Genomic DNA, 17502 nt, shown 5'->3' on the forward strand with positions numbered 1-17502 from the left:
ACTTATTTCAAATTAATCTGTTGGGGAGATAAAATGTGTAAGATAAGGTTCATGTAGCCTACATAAAAACATCAAAAAATTTATATTTTATTCTCCAGTACTGAAAGCAGAACCGATAAGGGAGCTCTTGATATGCTCTTGCAAATTACCTTTTTTGTTCGTTGTCTGTCATTTCGAAGCTGAAGTTACATACGTTTTTCTTTAGTTTTAATTTGCCTAACTTTCGATCTGACCCTTTTTAAATGGTGGGCGTTTACGCAGTTGGCTAGAGCAGTGCTGATCGGGAGAACGGAGGTGCGCTCACTCTATTGGTTAGTTGGCAAGTACTGTTTTGGTTAGTAAGACTGTCACTCAAGGCTGGCAGTCATGCATATGCTCAGGAACACAGTAATATCGCGTCCACATTGCAGGCTTTGCGATTAGCAAATTGCAACGTCTCAAATCGCGATTGCGATTCGATTTCGATTAATCGCACAGCCCTAGTATTCACATTGTATTTTTTGTTTGAGATATAACTATACTTGCTCTCACAAAGAGGATATACAAAGAGTAATGCTTTAATAAAAACTTAAAGGAGCAGAGTAAGCATCAGCAGAAACGATTCAGTCACTAAAATTATTTGATGTGAATTATAATTTTTGTGATACCCATTTAATTTTGTGTGCTGACATTATGCTGGACAGAATTGTCAACACAAGATTTACTATTATTCATTAGCCGCTGTTTTATTTGCCTACATGACAGAAAATGTAATAAGAAACCTAGGTTTTACTTAAATTTAAGTCTGTATCATAATGCAATAAGAAAATACACTTTAAGGTGACCTTAAACAGCTTAAATGCTTTCTCTTTCTTTTTTTAGAAAATATTTTTAAGAGTTTTTTTTATTATGATTTCCAATATTGTTGCCTAGAAATGCAGTGTTTTATTTTATTTTATTTTATTTTATTTATAACAGCATTCAATATGAGACATTAGATTCAGGCATCAAGAACCAAAAGAGTTTCAAAGACAATTTTGAGCAGATCTTCAAGGTAAGTAAAGCACTTTCATAAATGTTTAACATTCATATAATGGAAAACAAATAAGTTATTGAAAAAAAGCTTGCTATAAATGTAATAGAAATAGAATAGACATATATTTTCTAATTTCTCTTGTCCGATGAATCTTCCTTTAAAGATATAGGGAATCTAAAAAAGAAAGTTTTTTTTTTCTTAAAGTCACAGCTAATAAAAACTTTTGTTTATCTTTTAACTGATTTTTTCTAAATGTGATTGAAAAATGGTTTTGACTCTATATGTATGTAAGATTTAGTTACATTTTGTTATTCTGTCTCTCCTTTTCTTGCTTTCCTTGTAGGATCTTGAGAACAAAGTAATAACTTTTTTGAAGAATGAGCTAAAAAAGTTTAAGAAAATTTTACAAAAAGAGAACACACAATACTTTGTGAAGGACTTTAATAAAAATAGAAGCAGTATCAAAGAAGCAGCTCTTGATCTCTCTCTCTGCTTCCTGAGAGAGATGAAGCAAGATGAAGCTGCTGATACTCTAGAAGGTAAGAGACCCACCATCTGTCCGATTGTCACTTATAGATGCAGGAGAGACAAAAAGATTAAAAATATCTGTATTTTTGTTTCTGTTTAGGTGAGCTGTTCTTCATTCATCAGCTGAAATGTAGCTTAAAGAAGAAGTATCAATGTGTATTTGAAGGAATCGCAAAGCAAGGTGACTCCACACTTCTGAAGAATATCTACACAGATCTCTATATCACTCAGAGTGGTGTTGAACAGGTCAATGCTGAACATGAGGTAAGACAGATTGAAGTTGCTTCCAGGCGTCAGGAATCACAAGAAATACAGGTTGAATGCAAAAATTTGTTTGAAGCACCTGAACAAGACAAGCAGATCAGAACTGTGCTGACAAAAGGAGTTGCTGGCATCGGAAAATCAGTCTCTGTGCAAAAGTTTGTTCTGGATTGGGCTGAAGATGAAAATCAGGATATCAGCTTCATATGTCTTCTTCCATTCAGAGAGATGAACTTAAAGGAGACAGAAAACCAAAGTCTGATGGACCTTATAACTCAGTTTTTCCCAGAGACAAAAGGACTGAACCTTACAAGAAGAAATCGATTCAAAGTCTTGTTCATTCTTGATGGTTTGGATGAATGTCGTCTTCCTCTAAACTTTGCTGGTAATGAGACGTGGTCCGATGTATCATCACCAGCCTCTCTGGATGTTCTCCTGACGAACCTCATCAAGGGAAATCTGCTTCCTTCTGCTCTCATCTGGATCACCACCAGACCAGCCGCTGCCAGTAAGATTCCTCCTGACTGTATCGACCGGCTGACAGAGATACAAGGATTCAGTGATGCACAAAAGGAGGAGTACTTCAGAAAAAGATTCACAGATGAGGATCAGGCCAGAGAAATCATTGATCATGTTAAACAATCAAAGAGTCTCTTTATCATGTGCCACATCCCTGTCTTCTGCTGGATTTCAGCCACTGTTCTCCAGAACATTTTCGAGGAGAAAAGAAATAATGATTTCAAAAACAGTCAGGCTGGTGATGCCTCCAAAACACTGCAGGAATCAAACACTGAAGACACTCCCAAGACTCTGACACAAATGTACATACACTTTCTCCGCTTTCAGATCCGGCAGAGCAAAAGAAAATATGATGGAGAATACAGACCAGATGTTTCCTGGGATAAAGATGCCATCCTTTCACTGGGGAAACTGGCCTTTCAACAGCTGCAAAGAAACAATGTGATCTTCTATGAATCAGATCTGGAGGCCTGTGGTATTGACGTCTATAAGGCATCAGTGTATTCAGGCATGTGTACCCAGATCTTTAAGGAGGAAACAGGGATCATTGTTGGTACCATGTACTGCTTTGTTCACTTGAGCATTCAAGAGTTTATTGCAGCCATTTATACACATCTGTTTCTAGACATCGACAAGAAAAGTGTGTTTGTCCAAGACTCTACAGAACAGAAAAATAAAAATGAAACCTTGATTGATTTGCTCAAGACTGCAGTGGACAAGGCACTTGAGAGTAACAATGGACACCTGGACCTTTTCCTTCGATTCCTCCTCGGTTTGTCACTCCAGTCCAATCGTCGACTCTTAAGAGGTCTGTTGACACAGCAAGACAGCAATGACCAGAGCAACAAGGAAATAGTTAAGTACATCAAGCAGAAATTGGAAGCTGATCTGTCTCCAGAGAGATCCATCAATCTGTTCTACTGTCTGAATGAACTGAACGACCAAACTCTGGTGAAAGAGATTCAGACCCACCTCAGCAAAGGAAGTCTCTCATCTGCTGACCTTTCACCTGCCCAGTGGTCTGCTTTGACCTTTGTGTTGTTGACCTCAGAGGAGGAGCTGGAGGAGTTTGAGCTTCAGAAATTCAAGAAATCAGACGAGTGTCTCATTAGACTATCAGCAGTCATCAAAACCTGCAAAAGAGCTCTGTAAGTCAAAGTAAACAAAAAGTCTATGGAGCTAGCACTTTCAAATGTATAATTCATTGTCATTAAAGCTATAGGTAGCTACTATATATTTTAGCTAAAGGCCAAAAATGGATTTAATATTTGCATTTAGCAAATGTATTCAATGGAATTATTCTTTAATCTTATTTCCCTTGTAGGCTAAATGATTGTGGCTTAACAGACAAAAGCTGTTCAGCTCTGGCTACAGTTCTTGGATCAGAGACCAGTCTGAAAGAGCTGAACATGAGCAATAATAATCTGCGGGATTCAGGAGTGAAGCTGCTCTGCACTGGACTGAAGAATATAAAGTGTCATTTAGAGATACTGAGGTAAGTTGTGTGACGATAGACTAAAATTAAATTGTGCTCAACAAAACATAAGGTGAAATCCAGACTTGGATAATGAACAAGTTTGTATGTTTTGCATGGAGATTCTTTTTATATTTACACCTGCCATGGTGTTTTTTTTCTGATTTGGTCTGTCATTGACTTTGCCTCAGCCAATGTGTTGTGCTATACTGTTTACAGAATTAATTTGGTTATGGTGTGGATATCTTACATTTGATGGTTATATCATGTATATCTGTCATTAGTAAAAGATCAGAAAGATGGGTATTTACCCGACAGACAGCATCCGCTAAACTTCACAAATTTCATGAAAGGAGTGCGAAGTCAAGGAAGCACAATAATTCTGATTAAATATTATATTTGGCTAAAGTATTTGTTTTTATCAATTTTAGGTTAAAATTGTACATGTAACACAAGTAATGTTAATGAGTGGGGTAACTATAAAGAGATTGTAACGTGTATTAGTTAAAGTTCCAAGAGGTCCGGTCTCTATGCTCCCTTCCCAGCAGAGGTCCAGACAATACTTTTTTGGAATCGTTATTCATATTTCCATCTGGGCAGCAGTGGTACTTTCTAAAAGAAAAAAAAACAGTCAAAATAATCATCAAAAATTAGGATTTTGGGCCCTGAGAGCCAAAGCAGTGGTGTTTAAGGATAAAAAAAATAAATAATAATAAAAGGTAAATATTTAATTCCTGAGTTCAGCCCAGTTAAAAGGTAAGATCAGATGTTTTATCAGGCTATTATTTTTACATTGAATTTATGATGAAAGATACTATAAGGGGTTCAGTGTTTACCTCTTGAAGACTGTGCCGTATTTATATTTAGCTTAAAATAATTGTCTTCTAAAACAAATAAAGCAAACAACATTCATAATCAAAATGCTCTCATTATGAACAGAAAAAAAGTTAACTAGTCAAGTCACCTTTATTTAGCACTTTATACAATACATATTGTTTCAAAGCTTTACAGTAATAAGCAAGAAAACCATGATTTAGTAATGCAAACAGAATTCAGGTTTTTCTAAAAAGCAGCTCTAAAAAGACAAAACAATAGTACTTTTCAGTTGATTGTTGATTCAGTTTGGTTCAATAAGTGTGTAAAGTCCATCAATGTTGGAGTGAGTTTAATTAATCTATAAAGCAGCACTGGAGAAAACAGTGATGTCATCATCAGCTCAGTTCACTTCTCATAATTTTTATTTTTACTAATTATAATGTTTGCATTTTTTTACCTTGCCATTGTTACAATTGTGTATGGCCAGCCATAACATAAATGAAACATGCCCTCACTCCCAAGCTAGTATCAAACAAAGAATAGATTTATTAACAAAATTGTAATAAAAATAGTAACAAAGGGGACAAATTCAGGAGTGGACAAGGCCAAAATAACCAACAAAAATAACTCATTATAATATACCCTCTAAATTCCCTAACCAAAATAAAACATAAAAAAGAATACAACACAACTTCCCTAACTCTCTAAACTCAAAACATAAAACAAACTATATATATATATATATATATATATATATATATAATAAGAAATGGTGTCACACTCCCTACTTCCCTTAAACTAAATATTTACAAACAACAATTAGAAATCAACTGGAGCAAGATGGAACCCAAGACAAAGCAAAACATATGACACTCATTCGGCTCCCTAGAGTGTTTGGGGATGTCCTTTTCACTGGAACCAGGAGCAGACCCAGGGCTCGCAAAATCGCTAGCCCGACATCCCGGGGCTATTGTGTTTTCCAGTCGGGCTACCAAAATGTATCACTGCCCTACCCGACGGGCTACTTTAAATACAGGGCTCCCATGCAGTGTTCCCTCTAAGCTGAGCGCGCGTGCGACCGCACTCTTTTTCCGCCGTGCAGAAGAAACAATGTGCCTCGCACACACAAAAATGAGTTGGGAAGCCATTTGATCGAATGCCGCCAGTAAAAGGGAAAGAATAGCAATGATCGGGCAAACCGCTATAGGGCTGATGTCACGACAGAGTTAGAACCGGTTTCATAGAAAGAGAACTATATGCACCAAATGAGTTGCTGTAGAAACTGAATACTTCAATGGTTGCAGTGTGCTCAACACGAGAGACAACGCAAACGCAATGACGTGAAATAAAACGTCCTCATGTATTAAAGAAGAGTGGCTTGATTAAGTGCTGAAAATAGCGGAGGATGGGCAACAAAACTCTGAAACATGTTCAGTCACACACAAGAGTATTGTACAAATTGTACTTCATAACGATTTTTAGACAGCTATAGAAGAATTCATATGTTCACGTTTTTTTTTATATATATATTTAACTTCAGTTTGTATTCTATTCTATTCTATTCTATTCTATTCTATTCTATTCTATTCTATCAGTTTAAATAGTTTGTTTTGATAATATATTATGTTAGGGCTATATTATAAACCTGATAAATAATTGACCTTGTTTTTGAGTCTTTGACTTTGAGTCTCTTGCTCATCAAGGCTGTATTCATTTAAAAAATACAGTGATATAGTGAAATATTATTGCAATTTCTAATATTGGTTTCCTATTTTAATACCTATACTTTAAAATAGCATTTATTCCTGTGATCAAATCTGAATTTTCAGCATCATTACTCCAGTCTTCAGTGTCCCATGATCCTTCAGAAATCACTCTGATATGCTGATTTATTATCTGTGTTGAAACTGTTGTGCTGCTTTATATTTTTTTGGAACCTGTGTTACTTTTTTCTTTGATTCTTTGATTAATAAAAAGTTTAAAAGAACAGCATTTATTCAAAATAGAAATATTTTCTAACAATATAAGTCTTTACTTTCAATTTTATCCATTTAACACATCCTTGCTGAATACAGTTTATTTAACTTTCTTTAAACCTTTTTAAAGTATCTTTAAAAAAAAAAAAATTAAAAAAATTCTGACCCCAAACTTTTAAATAGTTTATATTGTAACACAAAATCTCTATTTTGACTAAACACTGTTCTTTTTAACTTTTTATTTTTATTTTTTAATATCACAGGTCCCAAAAAATACAGTATAAAAAAAAAAAAAGAAAAAAAAAAAGAAAAGCAGTACAGCTGTTTCCAACAATGATTAAAAATCAGTATATTAGAATGATTTCTAAAGGATCACGTGACTCTGAAAATACTGCTTTGCTTCACAGGAATTAATCAAATTTTAAAGTATATTAAAATAGAAATCATTTATTTTAAATTGCAATAATATTTCACAATATTATTTTGTGAAATAATATTCAGTATTTTTTATCAAATAGATACAGCCTTGATGAGCATAAGAAACCTCTTTAAAAAACTTTATTGATCCAGACTTTTGAACTGCTGTGTATTGTACAGTAAAAATGTTTTCTCAGGTAACCTAAAATGTACATTTAGTTACATCAATGGTCAAATCAAATATAAATAGCACATTAAAGTTAAAAGTTACACACTTTTTTGTGTGCGTGCTGTACAGGTCTGGTATGAAGAATGCTTTTGCTCAGGTGCCCGAAATGTCTGCCCAAAAGAGAAAAGTTTTGCTCAGCAAGAAAAAGAATTAGAGGAAACATTGCTCCCACAGGTCCTTAAATTTGATACAACTAACTGAAGAGTTTTTAAGGCCTTAGACAGTTTTAAATACGTTAAATGGTATAAGAAATAATTTTTCAAATTGTCTTAAATAGATTTTTAAGAATTCTGCTGATACCTTGTAAATAGTAAAATAAAACTCTTTCCTTGATATTCGTTGATATTTGTGTATTGAAAATGTTTTTGATTGACATTTATGGTCATTTTATTTGGGCTAGTTAAATAAATTTTCGGGCTACCAAAATCTGAAGAGTACCTGCCCGAAGGGCTACCAGGGATTTAGAAATTTTGCGAGCCCTGAGACCAGTCAGGAGCAGACCAGTCATGGTCTCTGCTGGCTTCAGTGCAAGCCACACCTTCTCCTGCACAGACACACTCAGAAATACATACACGTACTTCAACAGACCGGAGATGTCACACCATTTACAATTATTTGTTTTTTATTTTTTCCAGTTGTAATTGTTTATTATGAAATGCTCTTTAACATATTGTATATTTAGCCTAATCCTATGTGTAGATTTAAAAAAAAATCTTAAACCTGATTTGTTACACAGTTGTACATTGTATTTTGGATGGATAAAATAGAAGAAAATAAAATACAAGAAAAAAAAAGCAGCAAATATAATTAGTTTTATTTATTTTTTTTAGTTAGCCGTTATGCTTTTTCAAATGGTAATTAATTCAGACCCTCTCATCTCTCAATAGTAAGACCATCTCTGGCCTTGCATTTTTATTTTGAAAATTTCAGGTGTGTTTGATCAGGGTTGGATCTAAACTCTGCAGGACTGAAGCCCTGCTCTAAACCTGTCCCTCACATAAACCTTTCTGCAGATTTAGATTTTCAAAAAACATTGAACTTTAAACATTCTGTAGGATTTATAAGCTTGTTTCCAAACAATGTCCTCACAAGGTCAAAATTTACTGGCTTTACTATCCTAAGCGAATACCACTACAATTCACACAAAATACATAATATTAATGAACAAAAAAATGAAAAAAATGTATTACATCGATTTCGTTTTTGACCGAGATCACGAGTGAGACTCACAAATGGGGAGCATCAGAGGGTTAAAGCTTGAGAATGGCTGTAAGCTGGAGATTGATGTCTAACGATTTAAATTATTTTTTTTGTTTCACTCCATATTCAGTTGTGAGTTTTTGCTTTGAAAGTTTTAGTTAATTTGTATAAGGAACAAAATATAATTAACTTTACTTTGTTTTAAATTGTTCAGGTAATTTCTAGAATAAGTGCTTAATCTTCTGAATGTTATATGTTCATTCCTGTTCTAGGCTCTCAGACTGCAGTATCACTGAAGAAGGTTATAAAGCTCTGTCTTCAGCTCTGAAATCAAACCCTTCACACCTGATAGAGCTGGATCTCACTGGAAATAATCCTGGACAATCAGGAGTGAAGCAGCTGGATGATTTACTAAAGGATCCAGACTATAAGCTGAAGACACTGAGGTGAGACATGCTCAAATATCACAATATAAATAAATTATGTGCATCTTAATATATTTGAGTAATAATCTGGACAGTTTGTTGGATCAGAATGATCAGATCAGATGCTGCTGGTTCTGTTGTGCTGATGATGACTGTCAGCAGTTTAGTTGTGCTGCTATTCTGCCGTATGATATACCTTCATAATTAACATGCACAGTTTTGTTTTTATGGACACTTCTGGTTTTAGTTGACTCGTTTGAATGTTTCTGAACACACTGTAGATTAATCTCCATCAAACTCAGATTGACACAATTTCTCTACAGCAGGTCTATGAGTCTCCAGATGATCACAAACATTCAGTTTCTCAAGCAGTTTTCTCTGTGCTGACGTTTCTTCTGCTCAAAGCCAGAGAGATCTTCATTCTTTAATTTCACTCTCTGTTTTCATAATGAAAATCATCATCTAGTGAGCTTTTGCTCTTCTGTTCTGTGGGATGTATTTTTTCTTCTGAGTGTTGCTCTAGTTTCATTCAAATAACTGTGATTATTAGCCTCTGTTTTCAAGTATTGGTTTGTTTATTTCTGTATTTGAATGTAAATAACTAGAGCTTGTTTTCAGAATAATAAAGTGTTTTTAACTGAATTGAATCGTGCTTCATCTTGTCTTCTGCAGGTTTTTGGGTCCTGCTGCAGATGTAGGTTGTCAGTATGTGAGAGGAATTGTGGGTAAAAACCCATTGCTCCTGAGAGAGCTGGATCTGAGTGAACGTGAGCTAGGAGACACACAAGTGAATCAGATCGCTGCTCTACTGCAGGATAAACACTGTACATTCAACACACTGAAGTGAGTATTGACAGTTTATTTACAATGTTTCATTACTTCTAATAGTAATGTTACTATAGCTGATAATAATATCTCCTTGTTTGAGTCAGAGCAGTTTTTCCCTCAGCATCACAAAGGGATTAAATTAAACAGCCAATTACAGAGTGACATCAAACTTTAAACAGTTGAGTTTGATCATGAGTCAATAATTATTTACAGTTACTGTAGAGGGACAAAAATTATTTTCTTCTAGAGTTTAGAAAACTCATTCAAACAAGTGATAGATTGTAAAAACAGCAGTGCTATAAACACACAGATGTCTTTCCTAACATTAACAGCTCAGTTCTGTGTAAATTAAAGATAAATGTCTATATATTGATCTGTTTGAATATAGGTCTGCTGAATGTGATCATGTTTACTGATTGCTGACAAACATAACTATTCATAACTGCTTTCACAAAATATAAAATGTCTAATTTTGGTGCAGCATATACAGTAACTTGTAGAAACTGAAAAAGAAAAAGACTTTACCTGATTAAAAATTATGAATTATCAATCAGAGGACAGAACGCATTAAATATATTGTTTAAAACAAGTTTTTCAGCAAAGTTTTGGTCATATTGATCATGTATAGGCCCTAGAAATGTGTGTATTAATTATGATACAGCAGGCTATTTTCATAAGTAGCCATTAAACTTATTGTTCAACAGAATTTTCTGATTTCTCTTTATTGTCTTGCTGTCTTTAGAGTTAATCTGGATTATCTGATGTTAACAAAATAATGTGCGAATTTAAAACTGTATTAGTAAATATTGAAACTGATATTAAGGTTATTAATTGCTGTACTAGTATTGTTCATCACTGGTTCATGTTAACTAATGTAGTTAATGTTAACAAATGAAATCTTATTGTAAAGTGTTAACGAGTCGGCAGTGTGTGAGAACAAGACATAAACACATTTACTATAGATTTTAAATGTGATGTGCTGATTTTCAATCTTTGTAACCTTTGTATAGTTGGTAATAGGTTTATTCGCCATACAGTATATCTGAAGTATTGTCTTTTCTCTTTCTGTCTTCAGTCTGTGTGTTTGCAGTATTACAGAGAAACAGAGTCTGATCCTGACTTCAGCTCTGAAATCAAACCCATCACACCTGAGAGAACTGAACCTGAGAGAGAATAAACTAGGAGACTCTGGAGTGAAAAACCTCAGTGATCTACTGATGAACACACAATGCAAGCTGCAGAAACTGAAGTACAATTTAAGTTTATTTATTTTAAGACAACAGGTCTTAAGTAATATTGTTTATAGCAGTGCACTGGTTTTACTCTATTGGTCACATATATATTTTTTTTAATATAGTTAGTAATTGTTTAATCTCCAGCATTTGATACAATGAACTGATTGTGTACATACAGAAATCTGCCTTTTCAACAGAATAAAGAAGAGAAACGTTGAATAAATAGTTAAAAAGTTAAAAACTAAACAGTAGCTTCTAGCAAACATAACTAGTGTGATTCCAAACAGACTGTAGTTCTTCAATAAAATCAGAATCAGATCAGAATCAGAATGATCTTTATTGGCCAAGTATGTTTACACATACAAGGAATTTGTTGTAGTGACAGAAGCTCCACAGTGCAACAGAAAGACAGTAACAGGACAGGACACAGGTAATAAAACAAAATAACAAGAAATAACCAATGTACAAAGCAGCAAAAAAATAAAAAATACACAATATATAATATAGGCAACTATGTATGTACAGGTCAAGTATGTGCAAATTAGAAATGAAATAAAAATAAATAAGTGAGTGTGGTGAATGGATAATGAATTAGTTGTGTGTTCTACATTTATTTATTGAGTGTTCATGAGATGTATTGACTGAGGGAAGAAACTGTTTCTGTGTCTGGTTGTTCTGGTGCTCAGAGCTCTGTAGCGTCGACCAGACGGTAACAGTTCAAAGAGGTTGTGTGCTGGATGTGAGGGGTCCAGAGTGATTTTACCAGCCCTTTTGATCACTCTGGATAAGTACAGTTCTTGGAGAGTGGGGAGGGTTGTACCAATGATTCGCTCAGCAGTCCGGACTACCCTCCGTAGTCTTCTGAGGTCAGATTTGGTAGCTGAGCTGAACCAGACAGTTATTGAGGTGCAGAGGATGGATTCAATGATGGCAGAGTAGAACTGTTTCAGTAAGTCCTGTGGCAGGTTGAACTTCCTCAGCTGGCGAAGAAAGTACAACCTCTGCTGGGCCTTCCTGACAATGGAGTCAATGTGAATATCCCACTTCAGGTCCTGGGAGATGGTGGTGCCCAGGAATCTGAATGACTCCACTGCAGTCACAGTGCTGTTCATAATGGTGAGTGGGGGAGAGGAGGGGGGTTTCTCCTGAAGTCCACGATCATCTCCACAGTTTTGAGCGTGTTAAGCTCCAGGTTGTTGAGACTGCACCAGACAGCCAGCTCCTTAACCTCCTGTCTGTAAGCAGACTCGTCACCGTCCTGGATGAGGCCGATCAGTGTGGTGTCGTCTGCAAACTTCAGGAGCTTGACAGAGGGGTCTTTAGATGTGCAGTCGTTGGTGTAGAGGGAGAAGAGCAGTGGGGAGAGTACGCAGCCCTGAGGAGCTCCAGTGCTGATGGTTCGAGTGCTGGATGTGAATTTGCCAAGCTTTACTAACTGCTGTCTGTCTGTCAGGAAGCTGTTGATCCACTGGCAGACGGAGGTGGGGACGGAGAGCTGAGTTAGTTTATTTTGAAGGGTTTCCGGGATAATGGTGTTAAAAGCAGAGCTGAAGTCCACAAACAGGATCCTCACATAAGTCCCTGGTCTGTCCAGATGCTGCAGGATGAAGTGCAGTCTCATGTTGACTGCATCATCCACAGACCTGTTTGCTCTGTAGGCAAACTGCAGGGGGTCCAGTGATGTCCTTCAGATGAGCCAAAACCAGTCTTTCGAATGATTTCATGGCTACAGACGTTAGGGCCACAGGTCTGTAGTTATTAAGTCCAGTAATTTTGTGTTTCTTTGGGACGGGGATGATGGTGGAGCGTTTGAAGCATGAGGGGACTTCACACAGCTCCAGTGATCTGTTGAAGATCTGTGTGAAGATGGGGGCCAGCTGCTCAGCACAGAATTTTAGGCAGGCTGGTGACACACCATCTGGACCAGGTGCTTTCCTCCTTTTGTTCTTCCTGAAGACCTGGCACACCTCATCTTCGCTGATTTGAATTGTAGGTGTGGGGGAGAGAGGGGTTGCTGGAGGTGTGAATGGTTGTGTGGAGGGGTGTTCTGGGCGGGTGTGGGGTGATCGTTCAAAACGACAAAAGAACTCGTTTAAGTCGTCTGCCAGGTGTTGATTCTCCAGAGTGCTGGGGGTGGTGTTTTGTAGCTGGTGATGTCCTTCAATCCTAACCACACTGAAGCCGGATCGCTGGAAGAGAATTTGTTCCTGAGCTTGTCAGAATAATTCCTCTTTGCCACTCTGATCTCCTTTTCCAGTGTGTATTTGGCCTGTTTGTACAAGACTTTATCCCCCTTTCTGTGAGCATCTTCTTTGGCCTGACGGAGCTGTCTGAGTTTGGCAGTGAACCATGGTTTGTCATTGTTGTAGAATAGATGAGTCCTGGTAGGAATGCACATGTCCTCACAGAAACTGATATAAGATGTTACAGTCTCTGTGAGCTCGTCCAGATCGGTGGCAGCGGCTTCAAAAACAGTCCAATCAGTCAGGTCGAAACAGGCTTGTAAATCCCGCTCTGTTTCATTAGTCCATCTTTTAACAGATCTTAATACAGGCTTTGCAGACTTAAGTTTCTGCCTGTAGGATGGAATAAGATGAACCAAACAGTGATCAGAGAGTCCTAAAGCTGCTCGTGGAACCGAGTGATATGCGTCCTTTATTGTTGTGTAACAGTGATCCAATATATTACTGTCTCTGGTGGGACATGTGATGTGCTGTCTGTATTTTGGCAGTTCACGGGAGAGATTTGCTTTATTAAAGTCCCCGAGAATGATTAAAACAGAGTCTGGGTGTTGTTGCTCACTCTCAGTGATCAGATCAGCGAGTTTCTGTAAAGCTGTGCTCACGTGCGCTTGCGGTGGAATGTAAACACTCACGAGAATGAACGAGCAGAACTCCCGCGGCGAATAGAACGGCTTGCAGTTAATGAAGAGCGTTTCTAGATCTGAGCAGCACATCTTCTTTAACACAGTTACATCTGTACACCACCTCTCATTGATGTAAAAGCATGTCCCGCCGCTGCGCGATTTCCCCGTTGATTCTGTGTCCCGATCTGCTCTGATCAGCTGGTAATTAGGCAGATGAATCGCGCTGTCCGGTATGTCGCCATTCAACCAGGTTTCCGTGAAACACAGAGCAGCAGAGTTAGAAAAGTCCTTGTTTGTCAAGGACTTTTCCGGGAGAGCAGAAGGAGTTCGTCCGTTTTGTTGGGTAGAGAGCGGAGATTCGACAAATGGATGCTAGGTAACGCCGTTCTAAATCCGCGCTGACGAAGTTTCACGAGCGCGCCGGCTCGCTTTCCCCGTCTGCGCCTCCTGTAGCGTTTGACCAGAGCTATGGCTCCACCAACTACAATGTCCAGCAAACGTCCGAAAAATCAAAAACCGGTAGAAGATTTTGTGGTGTGTTCTGCCGAATGTTCAGCAGATCATCCCTGGTAAAACTGATCTTATTTGAAAAACAAAAAATAGGAAAAACAAACAAAAACAATACGAACACTGAGGAGCAACGCACAATAGCTGCCATCAGCGGCGCCATTTTGTTCACGTTTCAGATGATCATCATAGATCTGATTGATTGCCTTTGCTCTTTCTGTCTTCAGTCTGTGTGTTTGCAGTATAACAGAGAAACAGAGTCTGATCCTGACTTCAGCTCTGAAATCAAACCCATCACACCTGAGAGAACTGAACCTGAGAGAGAATAAACTAGGAGACTCTGGAGTGAAAAACCTCAGTGATCTACTGATGAACACACAATGCAAGCTGCAGAAACTGAAGTACAATTTAAGTTTATTTATTTTAAGACAACAGGTCTTAAGTAATATTGTTTATAGCAGTGCACTGGTTTTACTCTATTGGTCACATTTTGTATGTTTTTTATTTTTTAATATAGTTAGTAATTGTTTAATCTCCAGCATTTGATACAATGAACTGATTGTGTACATACAGAAATCTGCCTTTTCAACAGGATAAAGAAGAGAAACGTTGAATAAATAGTTAAAAAGTAAACAGTAGCTTTTAGCAAACATAACTAGTGTGATTCCAAACAGACTGTAGTTCTTCAATAAGATGATCATCATAGATCTGATTGATTGTCTTTTCGCTTTCTGTCTTCAGTCTGTGTGGATGCAGTATTACAGAGAAACAGAGTCTGATCCTGACTTCAGCTCTGAAATCAAACCCATCACACCTGAGAGAACTGAACCTGAGAGAGAATAAACTAGGAGACTCTGGAGTGAAAAACCTCAGTGATCTACTGATGAACACACAATGCAAGCTGCAGAAACTGAAGTACCATTAAAGTTTATTTATTTTAAGACAACAGGTCTTAAGTAATATTGTTTATAGCAGTGCACTGGTTTTACTCTATTGGTCACATTTTGTGTTTTTTATTTTTTAATATAGTTAGTAATTGTTTAATCTCCAGCATTTGATACAATGAACTGATTGTGTACATACAGAAATCTGCCTTTTCAACAGGATAAAGAAGAGAAACGTTGAATAAATAGTTAAAAAGTAAACGGTAGCTTTTAGCAAACATAACTAGTGTGATTCCAAACAGACTGTAGTTCTTCAATAAGATGATCATCATAGATCTGATTGATTGTCTTTTCGCTTTCTGTCTTCAGTCTGTGTGGATGCAGTATTACAGAGAAACAGAGTCTGATCCTGACTTCAGCTCTGAAATCAAACCCATCACACCTGAGAGAACTGAACCTGAGAGAGAATAAACTAGGAGACTCTGGAGTGAAAAACCTCAGTGATCTACTGATGAACACACAATGCAAGCTGCAGAAACTGAAGTACCATTTAAGTTTATTTATTTTAAGACAACAGGTCTTAAGTAATATTGTTTATAGCAGTGCACTGGTTTTACTCTATTGGTCACATTTTGTGTTTTTTATTTTTTAATATAGTTAGTAATTGTTTAATCTCCAGCATTTGATACAATGAACTGATTGTGTACATACAGAAATCTGCCTTTTCAACAGGATAAAGAAGAGAAACGTTGAATAAATAGTTAAAAAGTAAACAGTAGCTTTTAGCAAACATAACTAGTATGATTCCAAACAGACTGTAGTTCTTCAATAAGATGATCATCATAGATCTGATTGATTGTCTTTTCGCTTTCTGTCTTCAGTCTGTGTGGATGCAGTATTACAGAGAAACAGAGTCTGATCCTGACTTCAGCTCTGAAATCAAACCCATCACACCTGAGAGAACTGAACCTGAGAGAGAATAAACTAGGAGACTCTGGAGTAAAACAACTCAGTGATCTACTGATGAACACACAATGCAAGCTGGAGAAACTAGAGTTAGTATCATTATACTGTACAGCAGCTACAGTTTGATTAAACTTTACTGTGTAGTTTAAGATCGCTGGACTCATGTTCATAATTTCTAGCGCTGCATCTTCTGTGTTTCTCCATCTGAAGAAAGATTCAGAAACAACATTAGTTCATGGGTTTGTATCTGTAGAAACAGCATCAAACTCACTGAAATCTGACAAATCTTTGCTGTGAAACAAGACAAGTGAAAACAGAATAAAACCAGTCTAACAGATGACAGTAGATTATTCTGAGTCACATTTATACTGAACTAATGCTACTTTTCACAAAATCTTTTATGATGCAAAATGCATATTTACTATATTTGTATATTTAGAGATTGTAAACTACACTCTAAAATGGCTTAAAATCATTTAATTGATTTGATGATATTCTTGCATTAAAAATGTAAGTAGACCATTTAATTTTGTGATATTTTTCTATTGTTTCCACATTAATCCTCTATATTAATCTAGATTGGTTAAATTCTCTTATTTGTTGACTGAGGCTGGATCCAGGCTTGGAGTTGTGACTAGTGTCCTCAAATGCTCCTCTCTTGATTTATTTGTTCATATATTATACGTTTACATTATTTTTCTTGTGTACGAGTGACTGTATGGCATTTACTCATGATGTGTTTAACTCAGATATGAACTTTGATCTGATTGATTGTCTTTTCTCTTTCTGTCTTCAGTCTGTGTGTTTGCAGTATAACAGAGAAACAGAGTCTGATCCTGACTTCAGCTCTGAAATCAAACCCATCACACCTGAGAGAACTGAACCTGAGCTGGAATCAAATGACAAACGCAGGAGTGAATCTCTTATGTGATGTACTGAAGGATTCAGACTGTAAACTGGAGAGATTGAGGTCAGGAACATTCACATACAAGAATAACAATCATTCAAATCACTACAAAACACTTTATACTCAATATATCATGATGAGGCTGACTTCACATTATATTTGTGTCAGATTCTTCACATTAATGATTGTTTGTGAGATGATCTCTCTTCCTCTGTTTGTCTCTTTCTAGACTAATATACTGTGGCATTACAGATGTTTCTTCTTTAACTCAGTCTTTGAGAAACTCAGAAGCGCTGCAGTTTCTAAAAGAGCTTAATCTGAGTAATAATATGATTGGAGACTCGAAGCAGCAGCTCATTGATGTGATACGAAACTCAAACTGTAAACTGAGGTGAGAAAACAGTCTGATATTAAAGAGATCTTCAGTTACTGCTGATATGAACAAATAT

The 17502-nt window shown here is 36.6% G+C and overlaps 1 protein-coding gene across 1 annotated transcript; it reads left to right on the forward strand.

The window, feature by feature from the left end:
• Window positions 1-1367: 1367 nt before the first annotated feature.
• On the forward strand, window positions 1368-17448 carry LOC306860054 (protein NLRC3-like; the record flags this gene model as incomplete). The annotated part of the gene is made up of 10 exons (XM_079401587.1): window positions 1368-1554; window positions 1644-3471; window positions 3648-3818; window positions 8708-8881; window positions 14539-14697; window positions 15038-15211; window positions 15550-15723; window positions 16062-16235; window positions 16943-17116; window positions 17283-17448. Exons 1-10 carry the CDS (start codon window positions 1521-1523, stop codon window positions 17446-17448), a joined length of 3228 nt encoding a protein of 1075 aa, XP_079257713.1. The 5' UTR covers window positions 1368-1520.
• Window positions 17449-17502: the final 54 nt, after the last annotated feature.

This window comes from Barbus barbus (assembly GCF_936440315.1).
Source record: "Barbus barbus genome assembly, chromosome: 40".
Lineage (NCBI taxonomy): Eukaryota > Metazoa > Chordata > Actinopteri > Cypriniformes > Cyprinidae > Barbus > Barbus barbus.